General features: G+C 43.1%; 1 protein-coding gene across 6 annotated transcripts in view; it reads left to right on the top strand.

The window, feature by feature from the left end:
• The window catches only part of LOC126170586 (inter-alpha-trypsin inhibitor heavy chain H6-like), a 213,216-nt gene that overhangs the window by 177,794 nt on the left and 18,401 nt on the right, over positions 1 to 17,021 (top strand). For all 6 annotated transcript variants that reach the window (XM_049920740.1, XM_049920738.1, XM_049920742.1 and 3 more), the window contains 2 exons: positions 7,735 to 7,776; positions 13,534 to 13,646. In XM_049920740.1, coding sequence (XP_049776697.1) covers positions 7,735 to 7,776; positions 13,534 to 13,646 — 155 coding nt within the window. The remainder of the gene's footprint in view (positions 1 to 7,734; positions 7,777 to 13,533; positions 13,647 to 17,021) is intronic.

The raw sequence follows: 17,021 nt of genomic DNA, 5'->3' as shown, positions 1-17,021 counted from the left end.
TCACAGGCAACTAAACACGTTCGTTGCCGGAGAGCCCGCTTTACGCCTTGGAAGGCCTTTTCACAGCCAGCGGACCAGTTTCAGTGGAAGTTTTCACGCAGTAGGTTGTATAATGGTTCCGGGATAACATCTGCATGGTGGATGAACATGCGATGGTATTTTTGTTGTCACAGCACTGATCCTACCTGTCTGGCGTTCTGCAGCACTGCCAACTTTTGGATTTCTTTCACGTCACATGTTGTGGAGCGGACTTTAGGAGCGCTGAAAACATCGTCCAAGTATTCGACTTGAGAGAATCAGATATTCACTTATCCTAGTTGCATTGCAGCTTGGCTGTTTCGAAATACAGAAGAGAGCTTCTGGGTTCGGGGGAAGGTCCCTAGTATTTTTTTCCCATTACTAAATTGTCATCTAAGAAATTGGCAGTTTCTGGAACTTCCTAAGTTATCCTCTCCACGTATCACTGGAAAATAGCTGGCGCATAGCATATTCCAAATGCTAGACGGTCAGATTGAAAGAGGTCTGATTGTGTGTTGATCAACAGCATGCGTTTGAAGTCCAGTGATAACTGCAAGTACGCTTCTTCACAAAAATGGTGCTCCTGATAAATTTGACTAAATATCCTCCATCCCTGGAATGGGATAAGTGTCAGCCACTGAAGAGAAAGTGTTTCATTGCTGACTTGAAATATCTATAACTCCTTAAAGACATATCAGGTTTTTAATAGAGCAGTCAGAGTAACCCATGAACTGTTTTGAACCAGCGTCAGGACTCCCGCTGCAGCTCTACTCACAGTTTGTCACATCAAGCAAAGACTCATTTCGTGCTTTACAAAACATGGCCACTACCGATGGCTTCAGTCTGAAGTGTGCTACATAGCTGGTAAAGCAAGTTGGTTCAAAAATGATTCAAATGACTCTGAGCACTAAGGTACTTAACATCTGTGGTCATCAGTCCCCTAGAACTTAGAACTACTTAAACCTAACTAACCTAAGGGCATCACACACATCCATGCCCGAGGCAGGATTCGAACCTGCGACCGTAGCAGTCACGCGGTTCCGGACAGAGCGCCCAGAACCGCACGGCCACCGCGGCCGGCGGTAAAGCAAGTAGTTAGTCTGGAAAATATCGAGACATTGAAGTGTGCGCTGTGGAAGAAGGTAGAATCTGCTTGCCAGAATTGTGCACTCCTAAGCCCAGTGCGTTGAAAGGTCCACAAATATGTAAGCAGTCAGGAAATACTCGCTATATTTTATCGTATAGCAAAATTGTTAATGTCACTTCTCATTTCATTTGCGGAAGATCGGAGTGGCGGTGAATGTAGCTGCCTGTAAGTTGGCAAATTAATTATCCTTATAGAGAATCCCATGCCGATTTGGAATGCCATTGGAATGTTGTTAAACACCACTTCCAAAGTCAACAACCGATCCAAAACAGATAAAACCACCTGCACATGCAACACGTCCGGACGTACGTAATGTTCGTCATCTTTAGAATCTGACGCCATACTTCCAAATGACGTGCTATCTACATTATCTTGGACACGGAGTTACAGACTTTCACCTTCTGCCTCTTATACCACAAAATGAACACTTTACTTTTTGAAAACAGCATTGATACCGCTGATGAGTAATAAAATTCAGAGCGCTTGGAGGGTTAGAGGTCAGTAGGGGCAAAACATTTTCACCATGCATGCAATTTAGAAATTTTGAAGATATTGTTATCTCTTCATAGTAAATCCCCTTTCAACATCCCCAAATTTTAACTGTTCCCGTCATTTAAGTTATTTCCTTTTGTTCTCACGAAAGCCCCATTCCCTCAACCTGTTTTCTTATCATTAAAAATTTAGTGGGAACATTATAAATATATTCCTGTCGCATGAGCGTACCGGCTTTCCGACCCAATGCATTTTGGGTAACATTTATGAGGAGCATTGCCTGTAACTTGACATAGGCCGAGAGGAACATATTTTAAACGCTAATGTGACGGCAGTTCTTGATTTTTAGCACAGACGTGATATTCTTCATTTATGATAGCTTTTATCAATTGAAGAGAGTGAGAACGTTGCCCAGCCAAGCCATCTGATACTCTGCGGTGTTCAGTTTCGCAATTTTTAAGTTGCATCATCTGAACTGAAGACCACAACAACAACAACAATATAGTATAATACAACATAGCATTTATATATACCAAAAGATGCAACTTAAAAATTGCGAAACCGGCTGTGCCGGTCCCTAATGGATTTAAATAAACGCAAATACAGTGGACTATTGGACTTTTCATTCAGTTCTGTATTTTAATAGTTTTAACACACGTATTTAAACAACTGTTTACTGTATGAACTGTCCAATCAGACACGTATAATGATCTGGGGTGTAAGAGTAAAAATATTGGCTTTCAATCTAGTCCTAGTCTAGCATCGTAAATAGCACACAACATATCATACGAAACCTTTGAGACTGCACTTTTGAGAACGTGGTGTAGGTCTAAATATTGGAAACATGTCAGATGTCAAATATTGATGTCGCTACTAGTTTTACTTGAGCCGGGACTGCATCTTCAATGTAATAGAGCTCGAATCACACACTCTCTGGTACTCGAAATTAGTTTTCGTTATCTGAAAGTACTTCATGTGGGGGAATTCGTCAAGAGTACTAGGTCCATTATTTTGTTTGCTGCCTTTATACAATTTGTGTGTAAATTTAACATCCATATACAATACTTGTACTTTGTCTTCTTCTCATTGAATTCTTGGCTCGGTAATAACATAACCTGAATGACCACACTAATGTTCGTTCGAAAGATCTCAGCTAACGTCATACTGCAAAGAGTACCAAGACGACGGACAGGAGCATGTGGAAATAGCGCCACTGCCGTTTCAGCCGTCATGTCAATCGCTGTGGTGACCCTCAGGTTGCATGTGGAAACCTGACTTTACAGACTCCGCACTTCTTTACCGTTGCTGATTTGCAACGTGAAGCGAGCAACCCACTCCTTCTCGAGCGACACAAGGCTCTGGCAACAAATTTTCATCTTTTCTGTCTTCAGTCTGAAAACGGCACTGGGTACGCTTGACAGGTACAAAGTATGGAAACACAGGAAGTTTTTGTGGCTGCTAAGGTATTGAGACCACTCATGTCAAAGTCACTGTCAACCTATTACATTCAAGCAATCATTATCACTCCAAATATTAGTCACTAATTGATTACAGTCATGCCATATTAGTCGACGCCTGGACAATTAACGCCATACCATGTCGTGCATTATAGATGCAAATGACAACTGACAGTAGCCATTTAGTGTTTATGAAGATGTGGGCAGTAAGCGACGTTCCCTAGGAATGCACCGAACGAGGTGTCACAGTGGTTAGCACACTGGACTCGCATTCGGGAGGACGGTGGTTCAAACCAGTTTACGGCCACCCTCACATAGGTTTTCCATGTTTTCCCTAAATCACATCAGGCAAATGCCGGGACCCTTCCTTTGAAAGGACATGGCCAATTTCCTTCCATATCCTTCCCTAATCCGACATTATGCACCGTTTCTAATGTCGACGGGAGGTACAATACTAATGTCTTCCTCCTCCTTAGTAGGACAGCATATTCATGTAGCAGTTTTGTCACTCAGTCGATCGGCCACTTCATTTCATTGTATTATAGCTTATCAATTATGCACAGACTTTGTTGACATGTAATCTTCCTTTTCTTATCAGCTACACATTAAAATACCCAATATTCTGGCTATAGAAATGTAAATTTAGTTTTTCCTTTTTTCAATACAGTACCGTTCTGTATTTAATTTTTCAAAGATGATGTCATTTTTAAGATCTTAAGTCATCTTTTTACATGTTTACGTTTAACGTCCATTTATAAGTCAAAAATTCAATCTTTTTATGTTGACAAGAACGAACAATGCAGGTGCCTCTGCGAAAAAACGCGTCAGTGTTGATCAAGAATGCATCTGTACATGTTGAAAGGAATAATGTTTCATCTGCTTATTACCATCGTTGCATCGCTTACTGTTGTTAACTTGTACCAGGTACGGGTACAGAAACAAAAATCTCGATGTTTTGTACTAATATTTCATCGAACGTAATGCTCATTTGTAAAATTTCGTGTTACGATGTTTTAGGTTCGTTTTTGAAATTAAAAGAAGACATCATAGGGTACACTCCAATTTTTTCAGTAAATGTTGAAACAGTGTCCAAATACAAACATGTGTTGTCGGACAACAGACGTTCTCTCACTTTCGAGAGCCTCTGCATGCTGACTGTCATACACTACGATAGCTCTACGACAGTTATACACTGAAGCGCCAAAGAAACTAGTGTAGACATGCCTATTCAAGTACAGAGTTGTCTAAACATGAATAATACGGCGCTGCTGTCGGCAACGCCTATAAGACAACAAGTGTCTGGCGCAGTTGTTAGATCGGTTACTGCTGATACAATGGCAGGTTATAAACATTTGAGTGGGTTTGAACGTGGTATTATAGTCGGCGCACGAGCGACGGGACACATCATCTCCAAGTAGCGATGAAGTGGGGATTTTCCCCTACGACCATTCCACGAGTGTAGTATGAATGTCAGGAATCCGGTAAAACATAAAATATCTTACATCGCTGCGGCCGGAAAAAGACACTGCAAGAACTGGACCAACGACGACTGAAGAGAATCGTTCAGCGTGACAGAAGTGCAACCCTTCCGCAAATTGCTGCCGATTTCAATGATGGGCCATCAACAAGTGTCAGCGTGCGAAGCATTCAACGACAAATTATCGATATGGGCTTCCGTAGACGAAGGCCCACTCGTGTACTCTTGATGGTGGCACGACACAAAGTTTTACGCCTCACCTGGGACCATAAACACCGACATTGGACTACAACCAAATTACAAATGCACGAAAGTAATTATTACGTGACATTCTGACATTATCTCGGAAGTTTTTACATGAGCGGACAGTATTCGTGTTATTTAAACATTTTACAGCAGACTGAAAGCCATGTAACTGGGAAGTTTTGTGCCTCCAGCCTATAGGAGGAGAATCTATTGCTGTGCATTGGCCTTGGGCATTTGACACACAGAGACTGAAAGAAAAAACGGTAGCACTGCGAAAGAAGAGAAGGGTTTCGACGAATTTTACAGATGTTTCCTCTACGCACGTTGTCTAGCTACGGCCACAGAATGGCTACCAATCAGCTAAGAGAGCATGGAAGTCAACACCTCAGAAGAGCTCGTCGCAATAATTTTTCAGAATATCTTCGACAATTTCGACTTAATAGTAATGTTGAATGCAGGCATGTTCGAAAGAACAGATACCATATTCAAATATACAGGGTTATTACAAATGATTGAAGCGATTTCACAGCTCTACAATAACTTTATTATTTGAGATATTTTCACAATGCTTTGCACACACATACAAAAACTCAAAAAGTTTTTTTAGGCATACACAAATGTGCGATATGTGCCCCTTCAGTGATTCGGCAGACATCAAGCCGATAATCAAGTTCCTCCAACACTCGGCGCAGCATGTCCCCATCAATGAGTTCGAAAGCATCGTTGATGCGAGCTCGCAGTTCTGGCACGTTTCTTGGTAGAGGACGTTTAAACACTGAATCTTTCACATAACCCCACAGAAAGAAATCGCATGGGGTTAAGTCGGGAGAGCGTGGAGGCCATGACATGAATTGCTGATCATGATCTCCACCACGACCGATCCATCGGTTTTCCAATCTCCTGTTTAAGAAATGCCGAACATCATGATGGAAGTGCGGTGGAGCACCATCCTGTTGAAAGATGAAGTCGGCGCTGTCGGTCTCCAGTTCTGGCATGAGCCAATTTTCCGCGGGCTACGCGTGAAACTTGCTCGCACGCGTTCAACCGTTTCTTCGCTCACTGCAGGCCGACCCGTTGATTTCCCCTTACAGAGGCATCCACAAGCTTTAAACTGCGCATACCATCGCCGAATGGAGTTAGCAGTTGGTGGATCTTTGTTGAACTTCGTCCTGAAGTGTCGTTGCACTGTTATGACTGACTGATGTGAGTGCATTTCAAGCACGACATACGCTTTCTCGGCTCCTGTCGCCATTTTGTCTCACTGCGCTCTCGAGCGCTCTGACGGCAGAAACCTGAAGTGCGGCTTCAGCCGAACAAAACTTTATGAGTTTTTCTACGTATCTGTAGTGTGCCTTGACCATATGTCAATGAATGGAGTTACGGTGAATTTATGAAATCGCTTCAATCATTTGTAATAGCCCTGTATATATAGTTAAGGCTCACCGGCCATTTGACCATCTTCTTCTGTGTGGATGCACAAACAGTGCCCGAACTCTTACGGGAATCGGCAGTAAAGCCGCGAGTAATGAGTATGATGTGCAGGGGCATTATGAATATAGTGCAGGACAATAAGTTGCGAATGTGGATCTCATGGGAGGCGTGCCAGAGATAAGGCTCTGCAGTCGCGCTGTCCTCGGTGGCTCAGATGGAAGCCGGCACGGTAGCTCAGCGTGTTCGGTCAGAGGCCTGCTCGCCCTCTGTAATAAAAAGAAAAAAGAAAAAAAGAAACTGAGTAAAGAAATCAACGATCAACTTGAACGGATGTCTTGTGACGTCCGCCCAGACCAAATGCTAGAGAGAGAGAAGATGGATAGAGCGTCTGCCATATCAACAGGATTCCGCGTTCGAGTCCTGGTCGGGGCACATATTTTCAAAGTCCCCGTTGACTTATATGCAGCTGAGAGTATTCATTTCATTGTATTTTCAAAAAAAAGTCTTCGACATATTTTCTTTCTTTTTTGTTGACGCCCAGTTTACAGCTATTGGTCTATTTCATGGAACAAAAGTTGGTTCATGTTCTCCATAAATTAGTAAAATTTAAAGCACATGGTCTTTTGAGTCAATGATTAAAAGCACCATACAAAACAAACCTTGCTGCTGTGCTGTTCCGGAAGTACAGCTTTTTATCTTAACAATTTAATGGAGTTACGATACATTTGTTGTGACTGAGCTTCCTACATTAAAAATCGCAAAACATCCTGTGTAAGGAAACCACACGAGGGAAGAAATCTTGTGTTTGCATAGCTTTGATAGTTTATTGCAACAATTATCTTGAGTTAATTTAACCAGCCACAGTGTTCTTTAAGATAACTCGGATCAGTTGGGGCGAATTAGGTTGTGTTAAATGTGCATATGTTCGCCCTTTCTTTGAAGATTGGTTGCCGCTTTATAGGCTTAGCTCCCCAAGGGTGTATTTTCGATTTACGGTTACCTGGCAAAATGTTGCTCGATTAGACTTCCTCTACTCCACCTATTCTACTCTCAACTTTATATTCTGGTATCTTTCTATGCACTCAGTATTAAAAACAGAATCACTACGAAAGCTAGCCAAGGAGAAAATAATTAAACAGTCTGCATTATAATATTATATAATATATATAATATAATATAATTATTAAACAGTCTGCATTCTGGAAAGTGACAAAGATGTAAGCTATAATAGAGTAAAGCAACAGTTTTATTTCAGTGCATGATTGTATTTGAAGAAACTATCAAAAAGTTCCCGTTCGAAGGCCACACTAAGTACTTCTCTGCACGTCGGTGCTTACATACTCGCATCGAATTCGCACTGGGTTCCATATAAGCTGCTGCAACGCCCTCAAACGGAAACTTTTTGATAGCACCTTATAACTAAATTAATGTCGATCTGATTCTAATGCCAGTTCCATTTGTTTCAGCGCGCAGTTCTAATTCCGGTGATCCCGTAGTGGCCCAAACAGGTAAGGGTTTCAGAAAAGACTTGCTCGTGCCTCCGCGCCTTTAAATAACCCCAAATATTTTCTATAGGATTAATCCTTAAAGTGACGAAATGTTTCATCCAACAAAACAATCAAAGGGTATATATCAGAATGTGTTCTAGGGAGTAGTACTAAATACAACTTCTCAATTTATTATCTACTTATACGCCCATCATGAGTTATGGGCTAGTGAATATTCATACAAAAGAATCAGAAGCTCATAATTATACATAGTAAATTAACTGTTAATTTCGAAAGGAATCTGTAGAAAATTATCAGTTTCAACTTCTGTTAGTACACATCTGTCCACAGAAGGAAGACAGTTCCCAAAACATTGGGGTTCGTCTTTAGACCAAGCATACAAACACACATTTTCAGCCACATCAGTATCAGAGTGTGTTTGACTTGCTTTAAAAGCTTTTTCAAGCACAGGCATATAGTCTACCCAACCTGCTCTGTGTGTAACAAACGTTGCACCCACTGGTCCACTTGGCACTTTGTTATTCATATTCTCGTCAGGTACTGTAGTAGTGTTTGAAATTGTGGAAATTTGAGTAGCTAAACCGTCTGTTTCAGTTTCTCCTCTAAATTTTGATTCTTCTCCTTGCTCTTCTGTAACCCCAGCATCAGACGACTCATATTCGGGAGGACTATGGTTCATCATGATTTAGGTTTTCCGTTACTTCCCTAAATCGTTCCAGGCTAATGGCAGAATGGCCTCTTTGAAAGGACACTGCCGATTTCCTTCCCCATCCTTCCCTAATCCGAGTTTGTGCTCCGTCTTTAATGACCTCGCTGTCGACAGGACGTTAAACACTGATCCAGTCGTCCTCTCCCAGCATCAAACAGAACTTTATCTGCCACCTAACTACTCCATCTCCTTGACATAATTCTTATAGACAAAAAATATACTCACGAATGTCAATATTATCCCTCTAATTCTAAAAACCAAACAAAAAAAGTAAATAACATGCCTGTTACTTTCAAGAGTGTGCATAAACTAATCGTGTTCCATATTTTAAGTAATCGTACTATATGTTCACTGTCAGCGAAAATATTTTACATTGTCTCCAATGTTTTCGAAAACATTTATGAAGATATTTATTTCTACATCAGGAGAAGCATTTCTCAGCATGTAACACGTGAAGCAGGATTTAACTAAGAACTGACTACACGACAATTTGTTTGTTGACATGTACGGTGCAGAACAAAACTAGCTGTAAGTTTGCTTACAAACATCTCCCATACTGATTTTAAACTTTATAATGTAGTAAATGTTACTGTCAACTGAACTTAAGATACCAGAAGACAAAAATCCACATGTGACAAATAGCAGCTGACGGGAAACCAGGAATGTAGACGAGCGCCTCTAAGGCCACTTCTGACTTGTTCACTGATACCTCACGCCTACTAACATAGGCACATAAGAATGGTACTCATATTTATTATAGAAACTGTTGTGAAAATATTAATACCAATAACATCGATCGTATGTACTAAATAAAGTAATACACAGCATGTAACCCAGTAGTATTTACACTGAGGTGGCAAAACTCATCAAATACCTCCTAATATAGTGTCAGACCTCCTATCGTCCGGCGTAGAGCAGTATCTCGCCGTGGCATGGACTCAACACGTCGTTGGAAGTCCCATGCAGAAATATTGAGCCATGTTGCCTCTATAGACGTCCGTAGTGTTCGATGGGATTCACGTCGAGTGATCTGGGTAGCCAGTCGTCCATATTGATTTCTGTGGTTATTCAATGCATTGTTCAAATGTTCAAATGTGTGTGAAATCTTATGGGACTTAACAGGTAACATCATCAGTCCCTAAGCTTACACACTACTTAACCTAAATTATCCTAAGGACAAACACACGTACCCATGCCCGAGGGAGCACTCGAACCTCCGCCGGGTCCAGCCGCACAGTCCATGACTGCAGCGCCTTAGACCGCTCGGCTAAATTTAATGCATTGTTGCGTGTCTGTAATCACTGATAACTTTAAGCAAACCTCGCTGCTCTCGGTCGTTTAGTAGAGTCCGGCCAATGTGTTGTCCCAGGTGAGATGTAATACTAGAAATTTGGTGTTCTGGGCACTCTCTTGACACAGTGGACCTCGGAATATTGAATTCCGTAACGACTTCCGAAATGGAATTTCCCGTAAGTCTGGCTACAAGTACCGTCCCTCATTCAGAGGTTGTTCATTCCCGTCGCGCGGCCATAATCACGTCGGGAACCTTTTATCATGTGTCACCTAAGTACAAATGACAGCTCAGCCAAATCGCTGCCCACCTTGTGTACGCGATGTTACCGCCATCTGTATATGTCTTCGTACATCCATATTTAAATTCGACGAAGGTGGGACACAGATGGTACAATTTTTATTAAAAATGAAACTCCTCCAGCTGTACTATAAATATAAAATCTTAAGTACAGCTGGAGGAGTTTCATTTTTAATAAACATCTGTGTATGTGCATATCGCTATGCCTTTGCTTTTGTCATATCAATGTATATTTACCACTGTCGCGTAGATGTTTCTGTAGAGTGCCTGGGAGTACGTCACACCACGAAAATACCCGTGCAGCCCTGTGATTGTAGCTGTAATCATCTTCGAAGTCTCCACAGAAAACTCATCAAGAAGATATAGAAGAAAGGGTAGCACCTCGTCACCAGTGACACTGAAATAAACATTCCGGTTCGTTTTCACGGCAACTTGAAGAAGTGGGCCCAAGTCGTGGTACTAGAAACACCTCCGAAACTTCACAGAACCACCTCCGGGCCGAACTACACCCTCCACATCTGGTGGTCAAAGGCCACAGAGAGCCTTTGGTGCACACCACAATGCAAGATCACTACTCGTCGGAACACACTCGGCGTCTAAAATCAACTTCTGGCCGTATTTTGTGTTTGGTGCAGCCTTGTGTATCGCTGTGAACAAAGGTCTTTTGCGAAGCAATCTTCTTCCGATGCCCTTAGCATCCAGTTACCATCGCAATGTTTTCTCGGAAACTAATTGACTTGGACCTGTATTTAACATCAGTTATTATTATAGGATTTGAGTCAGACAAGGAGTTCCCTGTCGGTTACTATGACCAGTGTATATACACTGTACTACGTGGCTGCAAGTGATACATCATTCCTCGTAGACGAAAGTAAAACTACCATAGTTTTCATTAACTGGTGCTGTGTCTCAAGTGTGTCACAGGTCTCCAAAAGTTGTTGAAAACGGAAACACGTCAGCAGAGTGTTCGACGAACCGGCACGAAAAAAAAAATCTCTTAGCGTGAGATCAGGTGACTTACAAGGCCAATGGTGCAATGCAGTTCTGCATTTAGGCAGTTTATTGTTAAGAATGTCCGCCCCCGGTAGCTGAGTGGTCAGAGCGACAGAATGTCTATCCTCAGGGCCCGGGTTCGATTCCCGGCTGGGTCGGAGATTTTCTCCGCTCAGGGACGGTGTGTTGTGTTGTCCTACTCATCATCATTTCATCCCCATCAACGCGCACGTCGCCTAAGTGGCGTCAAATTGAAAGACTCGCACCCAGCGAGCGGTCTACCCGACGGGAGGCCCTCGTCACACGACTTTGTTAAGAAGTATCAGGTCTTGTGGTTTAGCGATAAGGCGCATGACTGGAAACCGAGAGGTCAGCGGATCAAATTCCTATCAACCACGGAAATTTTCAGTCTGTCTTTAACCTAACCTTCACCGTTTAACGACTTGAGAAGTCGTCAGCAGTGACACGTAGCTCGGGATCCACGTTAAATTGTAGGTTTCCCTTCCCCAGTTGTCCATCTGGGGTGGATTAGAGACACGGACGTCGCCGACGTGGTGACCAGTAGAAATACTTGCAATCAACCATCGAGATACACTGAATAATGGTTATTGTTAAGAAATGCCCTCCCAAGCAACTGCCGGTCGAAAACTGAAATTTTCGGCACGTTCTAGCAGTTGCGTCGGGGATACCTCCACTGGTGGCCACATCAGTCGGCACTTAAGTGCTCTTTTAGTTTCTATGTGCCAGTTTAAATTTATCTCAAGTTTCTATCTTCATTTATTTACACCACTGGCCATTAAAATTGCTACACCACAAAGATGACGTACTACCGACGCGAAATTTAACCAACAGGAAGAAGATGCTGTGATATGCAAATGACTAGCTTTTCAGAGAATTCAAACAAGGTTGGCGCCGGTGGCGACAACTACAACGTGCTGACATGAGGAAAGTTTCCAGCCGGTTTCTCATACACAAACAGCAGTTGACGGCGTTGCCTGGGAAAACGTTGTTGTGATGCCTCGTGTAAGGAGGAGAAATGGGTACCATCACGTTTCCGACTTTGATAAAGGTCGGATTGTAGCCTATCGCAATTGCGGTTTACGGTATCGCGACATAGTTGCTCGCGTTGGTCGAGATCCAATGACTGTAAGCAGAATATGGAATCGGTGGGTTCAGGAGGGTAATACGGAACGCCGTGCTGGATCCCAACGACCTCGTATCACTACCAGTCGAGATGGCAGGCATCTTATACGCGTGACTGTAACGGATCGTGCAGCCACGTCTCGATCCCTGAGTCAACAGATGGGGACGTTTGCAAGACAACAACCATCTGCACGAACAGTTCGACGACGTTTGCAGCAGCATGCACTATCAGCTCGGAGACCATGGCTGCAGTTACCCTTGACGCTGCATCACACACAGGAGCGCCTGCGATGGTGTACTCAACGACGAACCTGGATGCACAAATGGCAAAACGTCATTTTTTCGGATGAATCCAGGTTCTGTTTACAGCATCATGATGGTCGCATCCGTGTTTGGCGATATAGTGGTGAACGCACATTTGAAGCGTGTATTCGTCATCGCCATACTGGCGTATCACCCAGCGTGATGGTATGGGGTGCCATTGGTTACACGTCTCTGTCACGTCTCGTTCGTATTGACGGCACTTTAAACAGTGGACGTTACATTTCAGATGTGTTACGACCCGTGGCTCTACCCTTCATTCGATCCCTGCGATACCCTACATTTCAGCAGGATAATGCACGACTGCACGTTGCATGTCCTGTACAGGCCTTTCTGGATACAGAAAATGTTCGACTGCTGCCCTGGCCAGCACATTCCCCAGATCTCTCACCAATTGAAAATGTCTGGTCAATGGTGGCCGAGCAACTGGCTCGTCACAATACTCCAGTCACTTCTCTTCATGAACTGTGGTATCGTGTTGAAGCTGTACTCGCCATCCAAGATCTGTTTGACTCAATGCCCAGGCGTATCAAGGCCGTTATTACGGCCAGAGGTGGTTGTTCCGGGTACTGATTTCTCAGGATCTACGCACCCAAATTATGTGAAAATGTAATCACATGTCAGTTCTAGTATAATATATTTTTCCAATGAATACCCGTTTATCATCTGCATTTCTTCTTGGTATAGCAATTTTAATGGTCAGTAGTGTAGAAGATATTGTCTTGCGAAACTGAATCAAGCTTTTTGAAATACACCGCGTTTTCAATGCATTTCGCTTGAGAGGTTGGCGGTTATGCCGGTGAAAGCCCAACCCTTACTTCTGTGGCGGAGGAGGTGTCGAGTCAACAGTAAAGGAAAGAAAATATTTTGGTCTGTCACCAACACTGAAATAACATAGTGCATAATAAGTATAATAATACGGAAATAGGCATGAAGTATCACATATTCTATGTTCACCTAGAGAGATAACCACTGGCATTCGCTTTGTCGTCTTTTGCAGAGGTCGTGCCAACGCTGGCCGACATTACGTGGCTGGGCCCGCTGCGGAACGGATCTCAGGTCACACTGAATATTAACGGCACCGACCAACACCTCCAGCTCGCTGAGAACCAGGTAAGTCCTCGCTAGCTATTCCTTACCTTAGCAAGAGTGTTACCGCTGGTGCAGATGTATGGTACCTCTGCAGTGGACCAGTTCCCAGCTGTAAATACGATGCTTAATTTTTGAGGGAATTCATCTGTGACAGGCTCCTTACCTGTACTCCTGCTACAGCTATTGTTAAAACCTTTTTAGGTTTTCCTTGATACACCCCTAGTATGGAAATACGCAAGAGACGGTATTGAACACAACGATAGTTGCACATGCGTAAAGGTTAGCTAATCTTGATTAATAGCACGTCCCTTCTAAATCCTTCGAAAAATCCCCGTTGGATTTTCTTTATTTTGAAATTTAAGTGTTTATGCGACTAAAGTGAATAACATTTTTATGTTGACAGCATGTACAGAATATGCGGCTCCTATAAGGAAAAAGGACACGTGTAATAACATATTGTGGGAAACCTAACTGTATATTTATGTGTTCCCTTTAGATCACTACAGAGACCGCAGAATTACACAGACTGTCTAAACTTACTAACTCCACCTTGCTTACGCATGTTACATGGAAATGAAAGCGAGCATCTACTGGTGCTTGAACTCGCAACCGATAATACACGAACACAAGCTTTCACTGATATGTTTTCTTTCAAGTTGAACAGAGAGAGAAAGCTGTCGGCATCTGCGTGCTTTACAGCCCGACAAAGTGTTTTCGAGGGAAAAGAAGGCAAACTATGGTAACTTAAATGAGAGTTTTAATCAATACTTTCACAACAGGAGCAAGCACTAAACGAAGTCTGCCATGTAAAATGCTATCAACAGTGGAGGAAATTAAGAACAAAAGAAAAATCGTCCAAACACTGCCGAGAAAGCTTTTCCATTAGAGACTCAAACAGAATTGATCGTGGAAATAATCTTGAAATATCAAAAAAGTGGTAGCAAGGGATCTTCAGGCAACAAATAATTTCTGTTTGGTGTAAAGGATTTTATCATCACGGTACAATAGAACATGACTTAGGTCCAACTTAAGTCAGTCACCAACATGTACAACAATGTATCGTATTCGGGATAAATTTGAAGGCGACGGCACTGTTCAGGATGTGCCTAAGGAAATAGCTGGGTGACCAAAAACATTAACAAGTCCAGCTTCCAGAGCTGTTGCGTTGCAGCATTTTGCTAGGTCACCTAAAAAATCTGTGAAGCAGGTTGGACGTGAGGGCGGGGTACGACGATCAAGAGTACGGCGAATTCTGAGGGCTTTAAAGTGGAAAGTGCACATTCCAAGATCGCCGCACGCTAAGAACGAGGTCAGCCCAAATCGAAGGATGGAGTACTGCGAGTGCTTTGAAAGCATGCTTCGCGAAAATGAACGGTTTGCAACGATGATTATCTTCTCTGACAAGATGCAATTCAATCTGAACGGTACCGTAAACTGTCACAACTGCGCGTACTGGCCTCCTAAAAATCCTCATGTTCACGTTGACAAACACGTTAATTTTCAGGGTGTTACTATGTGGCGTGGTGGTCCGCCGCTCGTGGTCTCGCGGTAGCGTTCTCGCTTCCCGAGCACGGGGTCCCGGGTTCGATTCCCGGCGGGGTCAGGGATTTTCACCTGCCTCGAGATGACTGGGTGTTTGTGTTGTCCTCATCATTTCATCATCATCCAGGACAGTGGCGAAATTGGACTGAGCAAAGATTGGGTAATTGTACGGGCGCTGATAACCACGCAGTTGAGCGCCCCACAAACCAAACATCATCTTCATCTATGTGGCGTGATCTGCCATCACGCGGTTTGATTGGTCCATTCTTCTTTGAAGGTAGCGTACCTGGTGAGGTGTAGCAATATATGCTGCAAACATCGATTTCATATGCTGCAAACATCGATTTCACTTGCTATCCGAGAGGTGTTTGGAAATAAAACAGTTTACCTACAAGAAGATGGTGCTCCTCCTCACTACCATAGAGGGTTCAGAGCCTACTTGAATGAAAATCTACGTGTACGATGGATAGGCGAATGGGAGCTGTTGAGTACCCAAGTATTTCAACTGGTCACCACTTCGCCTATAGACCTTACACCTCTTGACTTCTACCTGTGGTGGATCTTGAAAAATAAAGTTTATCAACAGAATCCAGCTACGCCTTAGCAAAAGATCTTGCTGAAAACCCAAAGAAATTCTGGTCTTACGTAAAATCGGTAACCGGGTCGAACGCTTCCATCCAGTCGCTCACTAATCAGCCTGGCCTGGCAACGGAAGACAGCAAAACGAAAGCTGAAATCTTAAATTTAGCATTTGAGGAATCTTTCACGCAGGAGGATCGTACAAACACACCGCCGTTTGAGTCTAGTACAGATTCCCGTATGGAGGACATAGTGATAGACATCCCTGGGGTTGTGAAGTAGCTGAATGGGTTGAAAATAAATAAATCGCCAGGTCCTGATGAGATTCCAATTCGGTTTTACAGAGAGTACTCTACTGCATTGGCTCCTTACTTAGCTTGCATTTATCGCGAATCTCTTGCACAACGTAAAGTCCCGAGCGACTGGAAAAAAGCGCAGGTGACTCCTGTATATAAGTAGGGTAGAAGAACGGATCCTCAAAATTACAGACCAATATCCTTAACATCGGTTTGTCGCAGGATTCTCGAACATATTCTCAGTTCGAATATAATGAATTTCCTTGAGACAGAGAAGTTGCTCTCCAGGCATCAGCACGGCTTTAGAAAGCATCGCTCCTGCGAAACGCAACTCGCCCTTTTTTCACATGATATCTCGCGAACCATGGATGAAGAGTATCAGACGGATGCCATATTCCTTGACTTCCGGAAAGCGTTTGACTCGGTGCCCCACTGCAGACTCCTAACTAAGGTACGAGTATATGAGAATTGGTTCCCAAATATGTGAGTGGCTCGAAGACTTCTTAAGTAATAGAACCCAGTACGTTGTCCTAGATTGTGAGTGTTCATCGGAGGTGAGGGTATCATCTGGAGTGCCCCAGGGAAGTGTGGTAGGACCGATGTTGTTTTCTATCTACATAAAGGATCTTTTGGATAGGGTGGATAGCAATGTGCGGCTGTTTGCTGATGATGCTGTGGTGTACGGGAAGGTGTCGTCGTTGAGTGACTGTGGAAGGATACAAGATGACTTGGACGGATTTGTGATAGGTGTAAATAATGGCAGCTAACTCTAAATATAGATAAATGTAAATTAATGCAGATGAATAGGAAAAAGAATCCCGTAATGTTTGAATACTCCATTGGTAGTGTAGCACTTGACACAACCACGTCGATCAAATATTTGGGCGTAACATTGCAGAGCGATATGAAGTGGGGCAAACATGTAATGGCAGTTGTGTGGAAGGCGAATAGTCGTCTTCGGTTGATTGGTATAATTTTG

This window comes from Schistocerca cancellata, chromosome 1 (assembly GCF_023864275.1).
Source record: "Schistocerca cancellata isolate TAMUIC-IGC-003103 chromosome 1, iqSchCanc2.1, whole genome shotgun sequence".
NCBI lineage: Eukaryota > Metazoa > Arthropoda > Insecta > Orthoptera > Acrididae > Schistocerca > Schistocerca cancellata.
The sequence above is the reverse complement of the archived record's forward strand: the minus strand, read 5'-3'. Positions and strand labels throughout refer to the sequence as shown.